At 35.7% G+C, this 20,822-nt stretch overlaps 3 protein-coding genes across 9 annotated transcripts; 2 read left to right on the top strand and 1 right to left on the bottom strand.

Moving 5' to 3' along the window:
* Positions 1 to 26: 26 nt before the first annotated feature.
* Positions 27 to 3,708, top strand: LOC107216541 (PITH domain-containing protein GA19395). 2 transcript variants are annotated; one of them, XM_015653762.2, is made up of 6 exons: positions 27 to 188; positions 643 to 835; positions 1,114 to 1,157; positions 2,143 to 2,220; positions 2,308 to 2,412; positions 3,330 to 3,708. In XM_015653762.2, the coding sequence occupies exons 2-6, from the start codon at positions 665 to 667 to the stop codon at positions 3,535 to 3,537; spliced, it is 606 nt and encodes a 201-aa protein (XP_015509248.1). In that variant the 5' UTR covers positions 27 to 188; positions 643 to 664; the 3' UTR covers positions 3,538 to 3,708. The 2 variants fall into 2 exon arrangements, with proteins under 2 accessions (XP_015509248.1, XP_015509249.1); XM_015653763.2 differs by having other exon boundaries at positions 28 to 188; positions 657 to 835.
* A 2,021-nt stretch (positions 3,709 to 5,729) lies between these two features.
* On the top strand, positions 5,730 to 18,181 carry LOC107216542 (monocarboxylate transporter 12). Of its 5 annotated transcripts, XM_046730440.1 has the most exons (10): positions 5,730 to 6,083; positions 8,815 to 9,352; positions 13,688 to 13,807; positions 13,896 to 14,039; positions 14,410 to 14,672; positions 14,757 to 15,100; positions 15,913 to 16,150; positions 16,426 to 16,591; positions 17,523 to 17,723; positions 17,810 to 18,181. In XM_046730440.1, the coding sequence occupies exons 2-10, from the start codon at positions 9,196 to 9,198 to the stop codon at positions 17,965 to 17,967; spliced, it is 1,791 nt and encodes a 596-aa protein (XP_046586396.1). In that variant the 5' UTR covers positions 5,730 to 6,083; positions 8,815 to 9,195; the 3' UTR covers positions 17,968 to 18,181. The 5 variants fall into 5 exon arrangements, with proteins under 5 accessions (XP_046586396.1, XP_046586398.1, XP_046586399.1 ...); XM_046730442.1 differs by lacking the exon at positions 8,815 to 9,352 and having other exon boundaries at positions 6,050 to 6,083; XM_046730439.1 differs by lacking the exon at positions 5,730 to 6,083 and having other exon boundaries at positions 8,238 to 9,352.
* LOC124292735 lies at positions 17,862 to 20,088 on the bottom strand. 2 transcript variants are annotated; one of them, XM_046730445.1, is made up of 4 exons: positions 19,353 to 20,088; positions 18,961 to 19,083; positions 18,787 to 18,880; positions 17,862 to 18,717 (listed from the first exon to the last, which is right to left on the bottom strand). In XM_046730445.1, exons 1-4 carry the CDS (start codon positions 19,503 to 19,505, stop codon positions 18,542 to 18,544), a joined length of 546 nt encoding a protein of 181 aa, XP_046586401.1. In that variant the 5' UTR covers positions 19,506 to 20,088; the 3' UTR covers positions 17,862 to 18,541. The 2 variants fall into 2 exon arrangements, 1 of the variants encoding a protein (XP_046586401.1); XR_006902643.1 differs by lacking the exon at positions 17,862 to 18,717 and having other exon boundaries at positions 18,761 to 18,880; positions 18,961 to 19,134; positions 19,984 to 20,088.
* Between the last annotated feature and the right edge of the window lie 734 nt (positions 20,089 to 20,822).

Genomic DNA, 20,822 nt, shown 5'->3' on the forward strand with positions numbered 1-20,822 from the left:
CGTTGGTTTTAGCGATTTGCGCTTGCCCGAGCCGATAAATAACTATAAATTGGGTACTCCATCGACAAACGGCATAAGTTCCGACTTAACCAAAAAAGTGCTTATTCATTAGATAATTACATCTGAAAATAATTATACCCGTATATCAGAAACGACCAAGATATTGAGGAAAATAGAATTTTTGTCAGGTGAATAATTTTCACAAAATTATCTTGATAGATACTCTATTTTATTAATCTAAAAACAGTGCGAGATTTTTGATCAGAAATATTAACGCACCTTGTTCTGTCCTTAGATAATTAGATTATTTTCTAGTTTATGGCTAAAATTCATCCTGAGAAAGTTAATATTATTTTTCATTTTCTATCCAAGTAGAGCTTGATTTTAAAAAAAGCATCTCTAGTACTTCTTTCACAAATAATTTTAAAAAAGCGGAAAACTATTCAGTTCAATTAATTTACCGGCAACGTTTTTAGAGCACATAAAGGCGTACTAATTATAATTTATCTAAAATTTAAATGAACTTGACTGATAAATATTTTATACAAATCGTTTATTTGTTTACTTAAATTCATATAATTATATATTATCAATAGTTTTTTACTTTTTTCAGATTTCGTTCATCCTAATTGAATTGTGCAGTTGTTTTCTTACAGATTGAGCAATGGAACATCGCTGCGATTGCGGCAGTTCACATAACGAAGCTGAACTTGGTTTGCAGTACAATTTATTTCAGAAAATAGACAAAGATAACATTGAATGTCTTAATGAATATGAAGAAGGTTCTGGAGTGAAAGTTTTCAAACCATGGGAAGACCGACTGAATCGTGAGAAGGTATAATAATTATAAATAGCACCATCATTTAACAACTCAATTACATGTCATCCCTGTCGTTATTTCAAGAGCCTAGCCAGGTGCCGTTTCACCCTGAACAGTATAGATTACTGAAAGTTCCAAAATTTCTCGGCAATCAGTTCAAGTATAATACTAACCTCAAACAGAATTTTTTTTTCATGTGTATCTACCAGACCCATCACAACAAATTAATGAACATATTAAAAGTGATTCAAAAAGATTCATGATTACTTTTTCTTTTTATCTTTTGCTCGTAGTATGTGGAGAGCGATGCAGATGACGAGCTGCTGTTTAATATACCGTAAGTATGCACTATGTGTTTATGGTTCATCGCAACGAAAGAAGATTCTATACATTTATTTCTGTATATTCATTTAGTCAACTGACTTTAGTTACGATGAAGACGATTTTTCACTTGATCTTGGTGAATTGTTGAGTAATGTTATTCTTGGATATGAAGGTCGAGACATCAAAACACTTTTCTATTGTGTTAACGTTTCAGCCCGTAACGTTTCTGAGGAGGGCCCCAATCAGGGCTGAAACGTTAACACAATAAAAAAGAGTTCTGATGTTTCGACCTTCATATCCCAGAATAACATTACTGACATTAGTTACCTTCCAAATGATATATTTTAGTTACTATTTTTTAAAAATTGGGCGTTCAATTGTCAAAACATTTTCAGAGACTTATGTACTGTCTTACCGTTTTCTGATAGCCAAATTTTACTTCAACTTTCGCCCTGAATTTGGTGAACCCTCAAACAGAACCACAGATACCCGAGTCTTACCTCAAATAGTTAAAACTCAGGTTAGATCAGGTCAGGGTCAGGACCAAAAAAATCGGTGTCTGAGTCATTCGATGTAAATTGGGTCATCTCAACACCTGTGGTTTTTGTTTCCTTTTAAGATTCTGTTACGCTATGTGAAAGTTCATTCATAATTTTTTTTGAGGTTCTATGGGTTCCTGTTCCAGGGTTCTCAAAAATAATAATTTGACAACTCATGAATTCCGAAAACGTTGGATTGATGTTATCGTGGATATGGAATGCTGTATCCAAAATAACACGATCGTTGTTGGATTCATCTTGAATCCAATTTTTCGAATAAAAATATTTCAAATTTTATGATCCATCATTCACATCACAAATGATGTTGCTAAAGAAATGCACTCTACTATTTGATGTATACATGGAATATTCAGTTGTATATTGCAATTTAGATTTACTATTTTGATAAATTCTGAAAAAATTAAAAAAGATCAATCTGTTTCTTCACTACGTTTTTAGATTTACAGGCAACGTGAAGCTGAAGGGATTGATTGTCACGGGAAACCAGGATAATTCTTATCCTTTAAAAGTCAAGCTGTGAGTGAAATTTCGCATCATTTATTCTGATTTTTATGTGCGTGCGCACTTGCGTACTGAATATTAACATTACCACTGTTCCAATAGGTTTAAAAATCGTCCGCACATGGTGTTCGACGATACAGGAATAGAAGCCGATCAGGAATTCGAATTGTCAAGAGATCTGTATGGCATTCACGAGTATCCGATAAGGTATGTGTATGTCATCAGCATAGAAGCATAAAAAATTCAATTCTAATCTCAATTCATTCCCATAAAACAATTGAACCATAATGCCCGTTACAGTCCAAATCAATTTGGTATCGATTATTGTTTACGCTAGTTGGTTATGCTCGTAGTAAATAGACGAACGGATAAACTACTTTGTCAAAAATTATTTTCAGAAATTTTCAGTTTCTAAGAATTCACTCTGAAGTTGAATTTCTGATAGTTTTACAATTTTTCTGGCAGAAATCTAACCAATTGTGATAATTTCTAGGAATCTTCCATATATGTGCAGATTTATCCAGCTGCATTTCAAAAAACTTATTTCAAACGTTCTCTGAAATTATCTCAATTTTCTCAGAAATCCATACCAATTTTTCGTTACATGGTACAATTAAAAAATGTACACTGAAACACCATAGCTCAGATATTTTCAGATATCAAGTTTTTGAAAGAATATGAATTTTCTCTGATATTAGTCCGATTTTTATCTTGCATCCGACTATTTGGTCAGAAATAGTCGGAAGGACCAAAACTTGGAGTTTCTCTGATCTTCAACATGAAAAGAAGTTCGAAAAAAATATAAATTGTTTCCAGAACCTCTAGCATTTCTTGAAATTACTAATGGCGTTTTAAGCTGACTGCAGTGCATATGTACTGAATGTAGTTTCCCTAGGATGTTATTTTTGTTATTAATTGAAAACTGGTAAAATTACTTGTAGAGCACGACGAGTACAAACAATTGAAAACGTTATCAGACATCACAATAATTCAAACGTTTTACAAAAATAATGCAGAGCTTTTCCCATAACTGGCCAAATAGAGAGAATATTCTGAAAAAAATTATGAGTATTTTTCCAGAATTTCTTTCACGAGGGTTGTGATTTTAACTAATTTGTTGACAGGGTGGTTAAGTTTTCATCCGTCTACCATTTAACCTTATATTTTACTGGTAATCACGGGGCAGAAAGAACGCGCATCAATTACATAGGAATGAAAGGTGAATGGACTGAAGGGCACCATCACGGTGTCACGATATGCACCTACGAATCACGGCCGCAAATTTCTGATCACCTTACTCAAGAACACACTGTGACCAAACATGTACACTGATCACGTTAATAATGATATTCGCAATAACCTCTAACAAATACTACAACTATGTGATCATTACTTAAATTAATTATAACAACCGCCATTATTTACCATACAAAAACGCAATTTTTTCATCTAAACTTGTACTTTTTTTTATAAAACTTGAAATAAATCTTATTAAACAATCAACTGACGGGTTGGATTCGGATCTTATATTCAAGATTTGAAAGAGTAAGATTATGAATTGATTTTTCGATTTTACGGTACTTTATTCATTTAAATTATCTACACATCTATTACTGCTAATAAAGAATGTGGGGTTAATGCGACCCTGTGTTATTTTAATTATCAATTGAGCTACCCACATGGCATTGAACTAATTACATCAATTAATCTTTGACCCATCCACTGATTACCAATCATATTATTTCTGTCTTATAATTATTAAAAGTTCACGTCGAAAATGACATTATTTGACATTTCCGAAAAACTGGCAACCAATCATATTAAATTCAAACACACGTTACGTGTGATTTCCATCAATCATTGCCAATTTTTCCGCAGATATTAGCTCATATAAGTATTGTACTCTACAGTAAAATGCATAAATACCTTAACTTTCCGGCTAACTTATGTTCAGTCCGAAATAAAATGCTAGTTTAATTCTATATGAATCATGTGACAATGACTGACAATACAGCTGACGTGAGAAAATGTGAGGCCTTGTCACATAATTCGTTTAGATTCGAAGTCACATTTTGTTCGGACCGAAAATAAGTTAGCCGGAAAGTTAAGGGGATACGGTAATCGATTTCGGCGTTGTATATACCTCCAAATATCGACCCCAAAACATTTTCAATTGACACAGAAATAAAGAAATGGTATGCATCCCACGACTTTACTGTTGCGATTTCGTAGAATGCATGCCATTTCTTTATATCTGCGTCAAATGAAAATGTATTGCAGTGTTTTTATCTTCAATTGCGTATAGAATAGGGGTCGATGAGCCCGTTTCACGGTTTTGTTCATGTATTTCGCAGATACAGTCCTCTGATAATAATTCAACATATTAATATAGGATGCTACAATATTTTTTTCTTCGGATTTTCTCAAACGACAACTCAGATGACAAAATATTATACATCTCACGCGTAAAACGTTCAGCTATAGATTCAAAAGTCTGAAGCTGTTGAAATTGGTTATTTTGCCCATTATTTTCGTGATGTTACTATCCGATATACCTGATATAATCTCGCACCATTATTCTAACCGTCAATTATATGTTTTATAAAATGTAAATACAAAAACTGTGTTCGCCACAAAAGAAGACAGATAGAGTTTAGTAGATAGAACGTTTCTGCGCCCTAGAAATAAACTACCCAGTCTGTGCACGGAGTTGAAGCCGTAGTTAGAAAGAGAGAGCACAGCTGGAGCCGGACCTCTCTGTTGCACGATCAATGGAGTGGGGAGCAGCTGCCAGACGGGGAAAACAATAAGGCAAGCGGAGAGGTATATTTGTATGAACTATGTGTCTCCCCCACCAAGTCACCGATTAGAATGAGAGGTCCGGTTCCAGCGTGGCTCTCTCTTTGTAATCACGGCTTCAGCTTGGTATGAGCTTGGTAGACAGACCGCGCGGTCTACATATGTCTACAAATCTATAATCTGTGTCAATTGTCTATCTTTTTTTTACCTGCAGGCGTAAGAAATTGAGAGAGCTTAAGATTGGCCGCACATGCGTTCTGTCTTTTTTACTGAGCGTATCATACACATTATAGTATGAGGGAATGAGAAATACATGCCACATGCCGATGATTCTAACCTGTATTGTGATGCCTTGCCATACTGGGAATGTGACGTCACAAAAATGGCGCGCATTTCAACTTCAGAAGCTGTCGAGGTACTTTTAATAATGTTCGATAGTAAATTTTTTTCTAATAAAGCATCGTGCATGATGTGATCAGGTTTGAACAGATGAAATGTATGGACGAAAAAGTTATCGAATTGAATTTGTTTCTGATTCTGGCAAAGAAAAACTAAACCTAGAACTGCATAATCTGTTATGCGGGTTCAACATTCGAGCCCCTGAAATAGAATGCGCGACAAAATGTCCAGCGACCTAGCAGTGTGTTGTTTACTAGTTTATTTTCAACGAAACGTGTAAATCGGGATATAGATCTGAGATCTCTGCAAAACAGCCAGTCATATTACTGCGCTAATCGAAATTCTAACCGCCTATGTCTTCTCTCTCCGCTTGCAATTCTTTGCCGCATTTCTTTATTCCTTTCGTTCTCTCTTTGTTCGACGACTCAACGTTGACTCTGCCAGTGTTTAACTTCTCTGAACAAAGCGTTCACGTGTCAGTTTTAAAGTAGGAGTACAAACAACATGTTCCTCGTTCCTCTTGTCATGTTACACTGAACTTTAACATCGTGTTTCGGTCACGTCTGGTTTCGGTGATGAATCGATTTTATTAGTTTCTATTTTTCTTTCTGTTTTATTTTCTGTTTTTTGCCAATCTAGAATAATTTTCAAATGTTGATCGATGATCGAAAATCACCATCGTAAGTTCTTCAATTATTTACTGTCATTCGAAGAATAATGAGGTTATTTTTCGCGATCGTTAATTAGATCATTAATACCTTATATGTATCAAACTCAAAAATGTGCCGCTCAATATTTTATCATGTTCGGCGTAAACATTTATCGATATCATTGTTACTATCATCAACTAATCTAATGATTCTGAGTAAATAATTCTATTATCAGAAGAAAATTTGCGTTAATGCCGAGGTCTGAATTGAAGCTGAATATCTGAAACATTGTAACACCACGAAATTTGTGTGTGGCTGTAGTCGAAACAAGTGTTACAAAAATAGTTATCAGCCAATTAAGTTTTACTGAAAATTAACAATTCCGGTAATCGGTGTTGAATTGAAGTCGGCGGCGATTCTCGTTTGAGTTTTTCCGATTTTTTTCATCGCGGCCTCCGGTTTCATCCGTCCGTATAGTATCCAACAGGTCTACTGCTTTATCAGGTCACAAACGCTCAGTTTGCTTTGCATTTTTACGACGCTATATAGATGTCACTACTATCTGTAAATTTTATTGCACATGGGAAACTCGCGGTATCATACGCACGTATAATTAGCATAGAGAGAGGAAACAAGTGCCGGCGAAACGGGGCGGAGGGGGAATCGCTTGCAAAGTAAAATGCCAAGCATTTATGCCACTTATTTTTAGCACTGCAAGCCGCGTGTGACCGGCGCAAGGATTTCTCTTCTCTCTTATTCGGCATCTCCGTAAATTTCACGATCAACAGTCCAAATTTTCCTCTATACATTGTTCTTCAATAATAATTCAATGCGTGTGTTTTTGTTGATTTTCCCGGTGGTCTTCCTGAAATTATAAGTACATAATTTTTTAATTTAATTAGACGTATCGTATCTCACCGCAGAACGTCACATATCTTAATTTCTATTTTTGGCCCGTTGATATAATTCGGCCGAAACTTCTGATCTTCGGATTCAAATGGTTCATTTTATAGCAGAAAAAGAACAAACGCAACGTGCTAACTTATCGGCACGGCCCCTGATCGTTAATAGAGTCGCGGATTTGATCAAAGAGCGAATCATCAACTGTACGCTAATTTTTGTATAAATCATTTTTATTCTGTCAACAACATTTCCAATTGGAATTAATCTTCTCACCTTTTTTTATAATATTTCAAAATATCATTTCCTAAAAGAAAAAGACGTTCAAATTTTTTTTCAATAATATGCTACTACTTGACAAAAAAATATGAAATTTAGTTCAGTTGATTGTTTTAACTGTGATAATGTAACCTAAAAAGATTACGATAAAACTCATTCCTCGTTAGTAGGAAATCAATCAACCGCAAGACGATGCTCTATTTAAGACAATTACCGGGGTTGTAAGATTCAGGATTATTATAGATCTTGTCAGCCATGTAGTATAATTTTTTCTTAATCATTCACCGATTTATAAATTGGGCAGATTCAGAAAAAAATTGCTTTCTACAACGTTTTACTGGCAGAGTAAGTAGTAGGCTTTTTAAAATTCTGATTGACTTCTGTCGCAAAAACAAATTTATCAGTCATAACTAGTCGAAATATACCATGGAATTAAAAAGTATATCCAAGTGAAAAACCTTTCTAAACAGGGAAACGATATGATAAGGAAATACCGATAATTTTCGACAATGCAGAAACACAACAACTCTGCACGTTGGTGAATAAATTGGAACGCGATGAGAAGAAAATGGTGAAAGTGAAAAAAATATATAGGTATACGTTCTAAGCAGCTGAACTGGTTTACACGTATTTGACGTAATATGCCGAGTAAAAAGCGTTAAACTGTAACGGATCAACAACCTCGATATAACAAAGCACTCAAGGATTAGATGTAAACATAATCGCGGGTATGGCCAAATATGTATACTGTATGCAAACAAATCATTTGTATGCAAGATTTTAGGGACAGGTTGTATATAATATTTTTGATACAGTGTATTCGCAATCTTGTAACAATTATGCACAATTTCTATTTCCTCAAGTGTATAGAATAAACTGAGGTACATGTTTCCATTATAAACAAAGACCCCCCCCCCCCCCCCCTCCTTGTGGAAAAAAAATGAGTACTACGAAGATAACGATGTTTACGCCAAACATAATAAGCGGTTCAGCACATTATTGTGTACAAGTCTGCAAGTCGATGATGGGTTTGCTCCGAAGAGGATCTCGCGCGGAGCGTTTCGCAAATACTGATTACAGCCTGTACAGATACAGAAAGAGAGAATTCGGAGCAAAGCCGTCAATGTGCAGCCTTTTCCCTACTGCCAACAGTTAGTCAGTCAGTCAGTGAGTCAGTCAGTCAGTCAGTATCAAATCATCGCGGCTGCTTGTGCGGTGCGGGGTAGTCCAACAGTTTGCCACTACAACCACGTGCTGGTTGTGGCTACAAGCAGTGTTGTAACAGTATTGTACTTATAGCTATGTCGATGCGAATAATTCACGAAAAATAGTTTGAACATGGTGCGGTTTGGTGTTAACCTTGAGTGGTGAATCCCGATCCTTGAACTCTGGCTTCAAAGGGATTATGGACATTTTTTTGCACATTTAGGACACGAACCGTAATTCTGCTTGATACTCTACAGTGCGTGGATTTCTTATCTTGGAAAGTGGCTGCTGCTGACTACTTACTTTTATTCATTGTAATCGGTATTACATTAACAAATTCCAAGCGGACAGAACCTCATGCGGTATTGATTTTCAGTCCATCGATCATTTCATCCAAAGTTTTTGCCCTTTCGAGAACAACTATAATGAGATCCTGTATCGGCCAACGGAATAACCTATGGGGACAATATTTTTAATGGAAATATTTAGGTGAACGGAAAATTTTATTTTTATTTATGTTTATCGATAAATAGGGAAGAATAGTTAATTGTGATGTAATCGGACTTTATGTGATTTTTTAAACTATATTCGTGTGAGTGTCTTTATTGTTATTTATCTATTCTCGGATCTCAATAACTACTTTAAAGTGTATTTTTTTATCTTCACGTCGCTGTTCGTTTTATTTTTTTTTTTTTTTGACACAAATATTTTGCTGTTCGAATATAAATATAAATAAATAACAAACGGCGATCGCAAAATGGCACACGAGCCGGTAAAGAACAGGATAAAAAAAAACATGGTAGTGGAAAATTGCCGAAAATCAGAAATCGACAAAGAGGACGAAGGAATTACACCGCCGGACGGCGGGTGGGGATGGGTCATCGTATTTGCATCGTTTATGATACACGTCATCAGTGAGTTGAATTTTCCCTTTTATACCAATAAATGAACGAACGAAAAAAGAAAGAAAGAAACTGAAATTTCGAAAACTGAAATTAGAACAACATTAAGTCTAATATTAGCGAATTTTTGTGTCTGCTTTTGGATAAAACTTTTTTAATGAATCACTTTCGTTCAATTCATTACTCAATTAAATAATAATTTTGATGTTCTTAAATGACAATCATATTATTATTTGTTAGTAAACGGATACGTTTATCCGGTATAATAATTATTATTATTATTAATTTCAAAGTATATATCATTGATTTTTATTATTATCGTTGTAGTCGTTTGTTTTTTACCTTATCCTTTAGGTCGTGTACGCCTTACGTGCCTGAACAAAATGAAAGTTGGCTAAAATTTCGATAAAATTATATTGGTAGCCGACACTGAATACACTGTATCTTGCAAAACGATGATGTGTAAATTATGCAAGAACCTCACGTCAAACTTGTACGTAAATAAGAGACGACCGACTAGTGCTCTTTCGTTATTGTATACATATAATTACGAAATACGTGTTTTTGATAAAAAATTATTTATAACGTATCATTCATGACCATTCATTTCGAATGTGTTTTGTGCGGATAAGAACGAAAGTGTATCTCGGATATTAAGACTAAAAAGATAACTGTTCATCACATACATTTATAACATATTTGCTTCATAACTGAAACTTCGTGATATACACCGAGCCGAAATTCAATTTTTGCAGTTACACATTTTATTTTTTTTACGCTTAAGTTGTGAAATAATCGGTCGAATCTCTTGGTATTCACCAACAGTTTTAAACGCTTGTGCAATAGGACAATAATTTATGTTCTTTCACCGATTGCGTTTCTCACATGCATTAACGATAAGTGTCAGTTATGTAAACTAATTTCTGTACACGTAAGAAACATGTCTTTCCATTTGTTTCTTTTCTTTTTCAGTCACTTTTGCTCTCTTTGGTCTATTTCATTCACAGAATCTGCGTCGGGTTGAATGAATAGGCCAAACCTGACATAACTTCTCACTAACTAAATATGCTAAACTCTGCGTGGTGTCCATGTACAGAATTGTCTAAGAAAAGTCGAATTCTGCGGCTAAACTTAATAGGTCACGAATCACCGCCAGAGACTGCACAGTTCTCGCGAGTGAATTAAGAAGTCGTATTCTTACCAACCCGGTAATTTTTTCATCATAAGCAGCACTGCTGAGGCAATTATGAGAAACAAACTCAGTAGCTAATTGTATCGTTCAATTGGAAAATCATTGATCTATATATTTGAATTATGATATAATTACGAGTATAGAGAATTGACAGGCTATAAATACAGATCTTTCGTAAATCGCTAGGTTTAATTCATGGCAAATTTCTGTCATTTCGCTAGCTGGGATCAAACTTTTTTCCATGCTGTGACCTAGTTTTTCTTTGTAAATCAACTATGTCAATGCCGACGAGTCCACACACTTGTTGCCAGTACCGTACTGAATAAAAGGCTCCACATGTGCTTCCCAGCGTGCACCTCGACAACTATTCTGAATGTTCACATTCGTAACATAGGAATGTTTACAAATAATTTTTCATTGTGATTTAAAAAATTGTATTCACTTTGGTTCTACACCCCAGTTAACGCCCTTTTGACAGTTTTTGGCTAGATCATCTGTGCAAAAATTGACACCTTGTTGAGACGTCTTGAGACGATTGTGTTATCTCGGGTGTTTAAGGGGCGTAACCCGCTGATATTTTTATCATGAGTCAACTCGTGGTCCGTTGTTTATACAATCCAATGACGTATTACGCGTGTTCACGAACACGTTTTACGTAAATCGGTGAAGCATCGGTTGTTCTCTACCGAGATATCAATAATAAAATAAAAGAAACCACGTTGCTTTTTTTTTATTTTCAGGAATAAAATTTCATCTCTGGATACAGATTCTCAGGAGATTCTCAATTTACCTCTATATGTTTATCAATCAATTTCTGTTATCATTTTCAGTTTTCTTATGGTTCTCCAAATTCGCAGATCAACTTCTTTTCACCAGCATTCAAACGATGTTTTTCCTCTTAGACCCTTGGTCAAATTTTTCTCTAGTACTACTTTTTGCTGTGTCAATGCGTGCGGGATTTACTGTAATGCACTTAAAGATCAGGATTACGGCTTATCGAGCGAATTTTAATCTCGTTCCACTCGAGCAGCGTGTATTTCAAGGCATCAAACTTGAAATAGTCGCGATAACAGACGTGTAAAGAAGTCGGCACGTAGCTTCTGTAGTATTTTCATCTCTTGTATTTGGATTTTTAGCATAGGCGTGGTTAGATCAACATGGCATCGCAACAGACGATCATCTGATCCATTGTTTCAGACTAATTGTCAAAATATCAAGGCATAGGAAGCTACTGGACTCTAAAATCGTAAAATTGAGTTGTACAGATGAAAATACGGACCAAGAAATCGTTTTTACGATTATCTAAGTATGACCAGTTATTGTAGCATGGTTACTTTCCTTTGAGTTTCATGACAAACTTGTTGTTCGACTGGCCCGAATGATTTCAGACGTTACAATCTTTTACGAGTTTATTATCAACATTCAAAGTCTAAGGTTTGAAGCATTTTTCCTTCTATTGTTCACACAATTCTCGCTTCGATTTACGATAATATTTACCGATGCTTCATACTTTGGAATGGTCCTATCGATACTTGTATTTATGCATATAGACAATAGCGAGATTACGCATAACTCGGAAAATCGAGTTATTAGACAAAGCATTCTTTGCAACTTATTGTGAGAAATGACCATTCCTTGCAGGCTGGCTTGAAATTACCGTACGTACGATTTCATGGCGATAATCGAGCTACTATTAGAGCGATGAATTTTATCGCGCACAGTAAATCCTGCATTTTTTCGAGTATTTTCTACATCGTAACAAAACGCGAATTTTTGTTTTGGCGTAGAAAGAAACCTGCGCCTTTGCTGATCTCGCGCTCAACCGTCGATAATTTGATACGGCATTCAAATAAATAATTTGCCAAGTACCGAGGTGCGCTGAAAGCGTATCGGATAAATTTAGATTCTTATCCCGCAGGCGGCTGCAGCGTGATTACAAAGTCTCGTGGATGAACCGATCGGTTGTCTAGAAATAAGATCGATAACATTCTCTTTGTGCCGGCTGCCAGGCTTAATCAAGCAGTCAGAGTAACAAACGATCGCCAATAAATCATGAGTGTATGATAAAACAGATCACCGTCTTTCGTTTTAATCGCTTGATGGAGTCGCTTAGCTAATTTGCTTCCGAAATTATTATTGTTCAAATGACAAACGAGTTGTATAACAACATTCACCACACCTTGTTAATTAATATGTAAACTGTGTGCTTTGCCTCGCTTTGAATTGAAAACCTTTTTGTAAACCCCCGCAAATCTAGCGTTCTAATTTCAAGTAGACATTTTTTTTTTTTTTGCTATTTTTTCGGAAATTCTCAATTACAAATTACGCGAATCATTTCACTTCGTGTGAAAAATCGTTTTTGGCAAAAAAAATATTGCTTACTATGAAAAAAACAATACAGAAACAAGTTTGGAGGCATAAGCTTAACAAGCGATTATTTCTTGATAACAGACACGAATCGAAACTTATTTATCGTTGTTCCTAAATTTCATGTAGTAAAGTGCATTATAATGCTGTAAATGCAATCTGCTCATTTCAAAGATTTCAAACACTACGATACATTTGATTAAACTTTGTGCACGGACATGCATCATGATCTTTCGACACATATTAACTATTTACACTCGTACCATTATTCAATTACATATCGGTGATTATTGCTAATGTATAACGAAATAAATTTCTGCAGGTACTTTAGAGATCTTTCTTTACACAAATCTGCGAAAAATGTTATTTTATTACAATATTATTTAGTATTGTGTTGACGAAATCATATAGCTACAAATTATTCGTCCCTTTTTGCCTGTTACCATTATCTTGATAAACCAAACAATCTTTTACTCCAGACTGACGTGTGCTAGTTATAGTCTAAGATTTTTTAATTCCTGACTTATGACGTAATAAATTCAGATCCTTAAGTTTCGAAGACGCTATCTGGCGGAAGTGAAAATCAAATACTTGTTCCAATTATACTTTCTGCCTAGATGTTGTGAAAATTTGACCTAATCGAGCAACGCGATATTGGTAACAAAAGAAGGAAAAAGGAATAGTCTGTTTTCCGTATTGTCGAACCACAGTCGTGTCCATCCGTAAAATGTGTTTTAACAACAAAGTAATTTCACCACAAAAACAGGTAACCGTATTTTAATTTACAGCTGACGGAGTTACGTATTCCTTTGGATTATTTTACATCGCATTTCTCGATTACTTCGAGGAAGGGAAAGGCAAGACGTCTTGGATCGCGTCGCTCCTCGTCGGCATCACGTATTGTTCAGGTAATGCACTGGCATATATATTATTATTATTATATAAAACTCAACGTTCCTTTAGTGCGATCAAACACTATTTTTTAAATTATTTCAGGACCCATATCCAGCTCTTTCGTAAACAAATACGGATGCAGGACAGTTACTATCGCTGGAACCATACTTGCCAGCACTTCTCTACTGGCTAGCGTTTTCGCTCAAAATATCTTGACGTTATATTTTACAATAGGAATTGGCACAGGCAAGTAATAAATTGAATTCCTCATGTCAGAGGCTGCGAAGGGCAAGGATTTACTGACACAAATTTTCTTCCCTTTCTTAACTGGCGCAGGAATAATGAGAAAACCAAAAATTTCGAGTTATTTATATTTTTAATAGAAAATCTACCAAAAGAATATGAGTTTTTTACGGAAAGGTATCAGAATTTTTTCAAATCTCTCAAGTATAAACTGAATAATTGAAACTTTTTCAGCACTGTCTGAAAATATGGTATATTTTTGAGAAATTTTTAATTAAACATAACGGAGATCTGAGAATTTTTTTCATCAGGGTCCCTGCTAGTTTATGTTATACGGAGCGGGCCGATGAACAGGTGATTTTTATTTACGCAGGTATCGGCTTCGGGCTGATATACTTACCAGCCATTGTCAGCGTGACCTGTTACTTCGAAAAGTATCGTTCCCTGGCAACAGGAATAGCGGTGTGTGGTTCCGGTTTGGGTACTCTCGTGTTCGCGCCTTTGACAGGACTTTTGATAACAACATACGGATGGCGTGGCGCGACGTTAATTATATCAGCATTGGTTTTAAACTGTATAATACTCGGTGTGCTTATTAGGCCACTGGAAGCACCAAAGAAGGATATTTCACTGCAGGTCGGTCGAAATGAAACCACGAAAGAAAAAAGCTCTGGTCAAACACTCTGGTTTATACATAATGAACTACAATTTAATTTGCAGAGTTTACATTTCAAAGAGAATGGATCTATCGTCAAAGTCGCTGGTGAAAATGAACAGAAAGCGTTACAAGCAACTGGTGGCAAAGATCGGAACAAGAGTAACGAACGTCAAGTAAAGTACACCGCGGTTAAAATGGAAGACGATGTTGGTAATAATTTGCGTGCAGCATTGAGCCAGCCGATTCTGTTGACAAAAAGTCTTGGCCATCACACCCAAACCATGACCCGATCATACGGTAGCTCGATAATGAATCGGCGGGACATATTTTACCAAGGAAGTTTAGATAACGTTCGAGCTAAATCGTACGTATCTGACAATACTGAAATGAGAATGCGGAGTTATTAGTAAGTTTGATTAACTAATACGCATGAAAAATTCTCACTAGCGGTCATTCAAGTATTAGCTGACGCGGTTGTTGCAAATTTTTGTATCTCACCGCTAATGATAACGATTGGTAACAGTTGCTTGTTTTGCTTACTAGTTTCTTTTTTTTTTTAACGTTAGCTAACGCTTTTTTGAAAAGTTTATTGGCATATCGATTCGTTGCCTGGGAATGGTAGAAATTCCTACTTTATTAAATATTAACTATTATTAATTATTAATACACAAGAAACCTTTAATTTGCTAAGATATTATCATCAAGCAATGCTTGCATTATCGACACCGCCTTTTATGGAAATTTTTTTATTATTCTTAAGCTGGCAATGTATTTGCTTTGAGCGCGCACTTTGAATTTTCTATGTCAACTAACGCTTACTTGGAGTGCTTACTGCTGTAGGGTAACATTTGACGACGTCCCACTGAGTGGCCTACCCCTGTTTTAGCGTAAGCTAATATTTGAATGGTTCCCTGGTTTTCCGTCTACGGTTGCTCAAACTTATTTCACGATTCGCAAAAGAAACTGAGGACGTATAGATTCAACGTTTTTGATTTTAAATAAAATTTTACGCAAGTGTGTGATTTTTACTAATTTTTCTCTGAAGAAATTCAGGAATTGCCGAGTTTTTCAGAAAAAATTCTCCCATACGAATTACTGTCTTGAGTCGAAAGAAAAATTCCATTACGCAAGGAGTTGAGGCAAAATATTACAAGTCTCAATTATTTTCGTGTTTTAAATTTCTGTTTCACTTTTTTTTCTACTTGCTCACGCATACAGCGGATCTCTGGAGAACAGTGTTGAAAATGTGAGAATGCACTCGTCGTTGCGCAGCTTACCGAATGGGAATACAAAACATTCCGATAACTATGAAAGTCCTTCAAACGCTGAAGAGAATGTAGACATATTTTGTGAGATGTTGGAATTCTCACTATTGAAGGATCCTGTATTTGTACTGTTCACACTTTCCAACTTCTGCACCAGTATTGGGTTTAATGTTCCCTACGTGTATTTAGCGGTGAGTAAATAAAGTGGTGGAATTATGTATCTTCATCATCAAATATTTGTTTAAACGCTATCTGGTGACAAAAAATGTATAAGTCGAAAACAGTCGTATTTACTTTTTCAAGTACTTTTCTTGCAACTTTTCGATTAAGTGAATGAGACAAAACGAAATCAAAACAACTTACACGAATATTTTTGTATCTTTTATTTGTCAAACTTGTTTAAAATAATTGGCTGTTTTTTTGACATATCAGATAGCTCATTGCAATTATCAAAACTAATCCCTAGGCTCAAGCTGAGGAGCGAGGAATCCCCGCGGAAGACGCTAGCTGGTTACTGGGCATTATTGGGATAGCAAACACTTTGGGCCGTATTATTCTCGGTTACATATCCGACAAAACCTGGATCAACCGTCTTATAGTCTACAACTCATGTCTCACTATCTGCGGTATCGGTAAGTAATAAGAATTTAAGTTTTTGCAAACTGGTCTCTTTCACGCTTCCAGTTCTATATTACACGCATGAACCAAGTGTAACGGCATGAGGTGGATTGTGAGCGCCAAATTTCATTCGTAGTTCAAAATATTATAGGATGGAAAAACTTTGTCCATTTACTTTTCATTACCTTTGGTGATATAAGAAAAGTATTGGTTTCCGTTGAAAATCACTTTTTCTGATTTCAAACAATCCTTACGTGTCGGAGCCTTCATAATCCGAAAGACAGATTTTTCGAAAAATGTCAGTCTGTCAGCTTTTACAATCAAATTATGGGCATGAAAAATTGCCATGTTCGGTATAATTTGAACTGCCGGTTTTACTGGAAATAAATCGAAACCTATACCTTTTCCTCCTCATTGCTTTCTCTACAGAAGCGATTACGTTTTTCCGAGTTTACACAGACTCTTCCCTTTTCATGATGATGATTAATCATTTTGAACATTTTATTTGTAAAATCTTTTCTGAAATAGTTGATACTTTAGCTTATACTATTCGAATTTGCTTAGAATAATTACTATCACACAGTGGGACTATTATTTCATTCGTATCATTTATCAGCATCATGGCCGCATATAACTACTGTTGGAGATTTGTTGAACGATTATATTCTCTCCTCCTTACTTTTTATTCCAACAGTACAGCCTGTTCATCGATTAAAAATTTTCTGATAAACAGTGAACAGTTCTGAACATCGCAAAATTATCGACAAGTTCCTGAAAGGTATAATGTCATTGATGAAAGACTTTCAAAACTCGACTAAAATAATAACGTTGCACTACGTATATTCTATTTAGAATTTAATTGTTTGCAAAATGCATTTGAATAGCGCCTAAGACTATACCAGATCTGTCGAACCTTATTCAATGTTTTTCTTTATTCTATTCAAGCTACTGGATTCAGTTCTCTTTGCACGACTTTTACTGCGTTTGCTTTCTACTCGGTTGTGTTCGGAGTTACGGCTGGAGCATACGTTGGTCTTACATCTGTGATTCTAGTAGATTTACTGGGCTTGGATCGCCTGACAAATGCCTTTGGACTTCTTTTACTTTTTCAAGGACTTGCATCTCTGCTGGGTCCACCAATTGCTGGTAAAAATTAGTTTCCCTTGATTTTACACTCGGCCACTGGATATTCATCTCTATCTGAATTCTCATTCTCTTATATTTATTTTCAGGGTGGCTGCATGATGGATTGGGAAGCTATGATCCAGGCTTTTGGGTTGCTGGGTCGATGATTGCGATTAGTGGCCTCATGCTATTTTTTATACCTGTACTCCAGAGGTACTTACGGAAGAAAGCAGAAAAGTCGCAAAGGATAAGCGTTGTATTCTAGCATAAATTACTGTACATAAGCCAACAACTGAAAAAGAATGGAAACGGAACGATTAACAGAATTATGGATCCCGTTTCTTTAGGTTGCCGAATTAAGCATGTTTTATTCCAATAAGAAACTGTACGTTGCGGTAATCTAAAGAAACGTGTCACGATTATATACTTTTTTATTTATTCTTTAAGGCAATTGAAATAAACAAAAATAATTTCTCAGACTTTTTTTCTTATAATGTAAAAGAACGATGTTTAGAATATTGGTGTAGACAAATCAAATCATTCGTCTTTATTCATTATTGTTCAATTCATCTAATTGGTCGCGTTGGTTGTCCACCTCAACTCTGAATTCTCTGAACCTGCTTTGTAAAATCTCTAATATTTGGTCTAATATTCCGTCAGGGAATGAAGCCTTCCATCCTTTCTCTCAGGTTTCAGAAAGATGGGTGTGGAAACTCTCGTCGTAAAAGTTCTTGATATCCGCTCGTTCCACAAGCGAATTTTAATTATAAGGCATTCTTAATCGTGACATTTGACCAACATTTAATTTGCGTGTTTTTTGTTTGAGTTGTTACTAAATATTAGATTTGATCACTGTTAAATATACTTTGCAATGCAACTTTGTACCTATCATTTGGTGCATTATCAACATATCCAAGATCACGCCTAGTGCTTTTCAGTTTTTTCTTGTAAATATTAACCATGTGCGTTTTTTTAAATACCAGTTGCTTCAATCGAGACAACTCTTCCTTAGGATCTGTATTTATAATGACTTTATTGGTCTGTGGTAATTTTTCTCCTCTTTGACTCTTATTCAATGACTCACCATATTCTTCAAGTTTCAATGCTTCATTATCAATCAAGTTTTGTTGCTCAATATCTTTATCACTTTCTGATATGATTTCTACTTCATCTTGACGCTGAAATTATGGGATATTGTTTAGTATAGAAAATGAAATTCAGACTCAATTCAAGAATATACTTTCGTCAGTTTCATTACATTTACCAGTTCGTTTCTATGCACTTCAATTGTGAGTGACATAGTCCAGTTTACAGTATTTAACACTGACTTGTTGCCTTCGGAATTGTTTTCATGTTTGCAGATTTGTACATCATCAGATGTCTTGGAAGTAGAAGCGTGTGCATTGAGTAAAGGACAAGTTACTCAGTATAGCTTGAAGAACACATTCTTAGTTGATATTTTATTTTCAATCTTTTGCTAGCGCATGCGTAACCAAAAAATTGTGGGCACTACATCGGACCTCAAAATTCTCTTATCATCCACTCTGAGTTTTTCCCACATGTATGGTTCAAAATCCCATGAGTGAAGTAGAATTACTTTAGCAGCATTCATTGTCAAAGATATTATCGCATATCTGGTAATCGACTTACTTCACGCAAGTACGTGCGCTCTTTTCGCATCAAATTAACGAGTCCAATATTTTTCACCCAATTCGTTCGTCGTATGGGATCACGAGGTAGAACTTTCATGAAATAATTTTTTCTAGTCGAATTATGACATTCAGGCACACAACACCCAGTCATTTTAGAATAATTCTTGAGCCAGATAACGTCTGGTTAGGATTCTCCAGAAACGTCGTTCTGTACGGTTCAAGCTTTAAATTTACGTTTGTAATTGCGAACGATTTAGAAGGTAAACTGAAAATACCTAGTTTACCCGCCTTAATCACGATTGTGACGAAACATGGCTGCGAGTGGGTCGGCCGTGGGAAATTGATTCTGCGCAGCTAATTGTTCTCCATAATCGATTACGTTGGCAATAGAGAATTTCACAGATAGACTGTGCGATGTAAATGCTCAGTTTCTCTAAAAATTAGGAGTCTCATCTACCAAAGCGATACCACAATAATGGGATAAAAGTATAGAACAAGTACAATCATGAATACATCATTATAATAACGTTAAACCCTGTTCATCAAGTTTTTACAACGCCGGTAAAATACCTAAAGAGGTAACTTAAATCGCATACGTGGCAACGCTGTGTAGCCAGTAACCAACTCACTGAAATGATCTTCAGAAATCTCCTAAGGCCAATAATTCGAACGAGTAATACTGATTGTAAAAAAGAACTATTCCGACCGTAGTAGCTGTGCTAACACTCGAGCTACGGAGCGGAGGGACTTGCGTTCATATCCCCGGCCTGTCAATTAGATCCGGAACGGCAACTCTGTAAGAATGTAAGACAGGTCACGTCGTTCAGGCGCTGGGTGGCTGGTCAGTACTTTGGATTCGGGTTCGGATTCTTTCATGGAGGCTGGACAAAGTTTTCGGCAGTTTCCTTGTCTCTCGTGCCGATGCGGGTGTTTCTACTGCCACTGCCAACCTATGCTATACACCATTCTCCTCCCTTATATTGCACATATAATTGTGATTAATAAAGAAGTATTATTATTATTGCAAATCCGTGTACACACACGAATAAATCCGAGAAGAATGATCATTCAATATTTAACACGTAACTCTTTCATCCAGATAGCAATAATGATTGTGATGAGAATTGTAGCTAAACTACCATTTTAAAAATTGCAATAATGCAATTTTGGAATATTGATTAGGCAACAATTTTATCCCATAGATAAGTCATTGTATTTACAGTTACTTGATAAAACATACAAATATTCAATTACACCTACGTAAACTCGTAAGAATATTCTAAAATTCAAACAGCTGAGGCCCAGCGATCTTGAGAAATCCTACGCTACAAAATAAGACTAACGCAACACTAAATGAACCGTTGATATATATCCTCAGCCAACAAATCACTGATCTCGGGTACCGACCGTCAAGTCGCGCTCTCGGCTCGTATCCCCAGACTGGACATCTTGTTCTCAATTCAGTTTC

This window comes from Neodiprion lecontei, chromosome 2 (assembly GCF_021901455.1).
Source record: "Neodiprion lecontei isolate iyNeoLeco1 chromosome 2, iyNeoLeco1.1, whole genome shotgun sequence".
NCBI classification, from domain to species: Eukaryota; Metazoa; Arthropoda; class Insecta; order Hymenoptera; family Diprionidae; genus Neodiprion; species Neodiprion lecontei.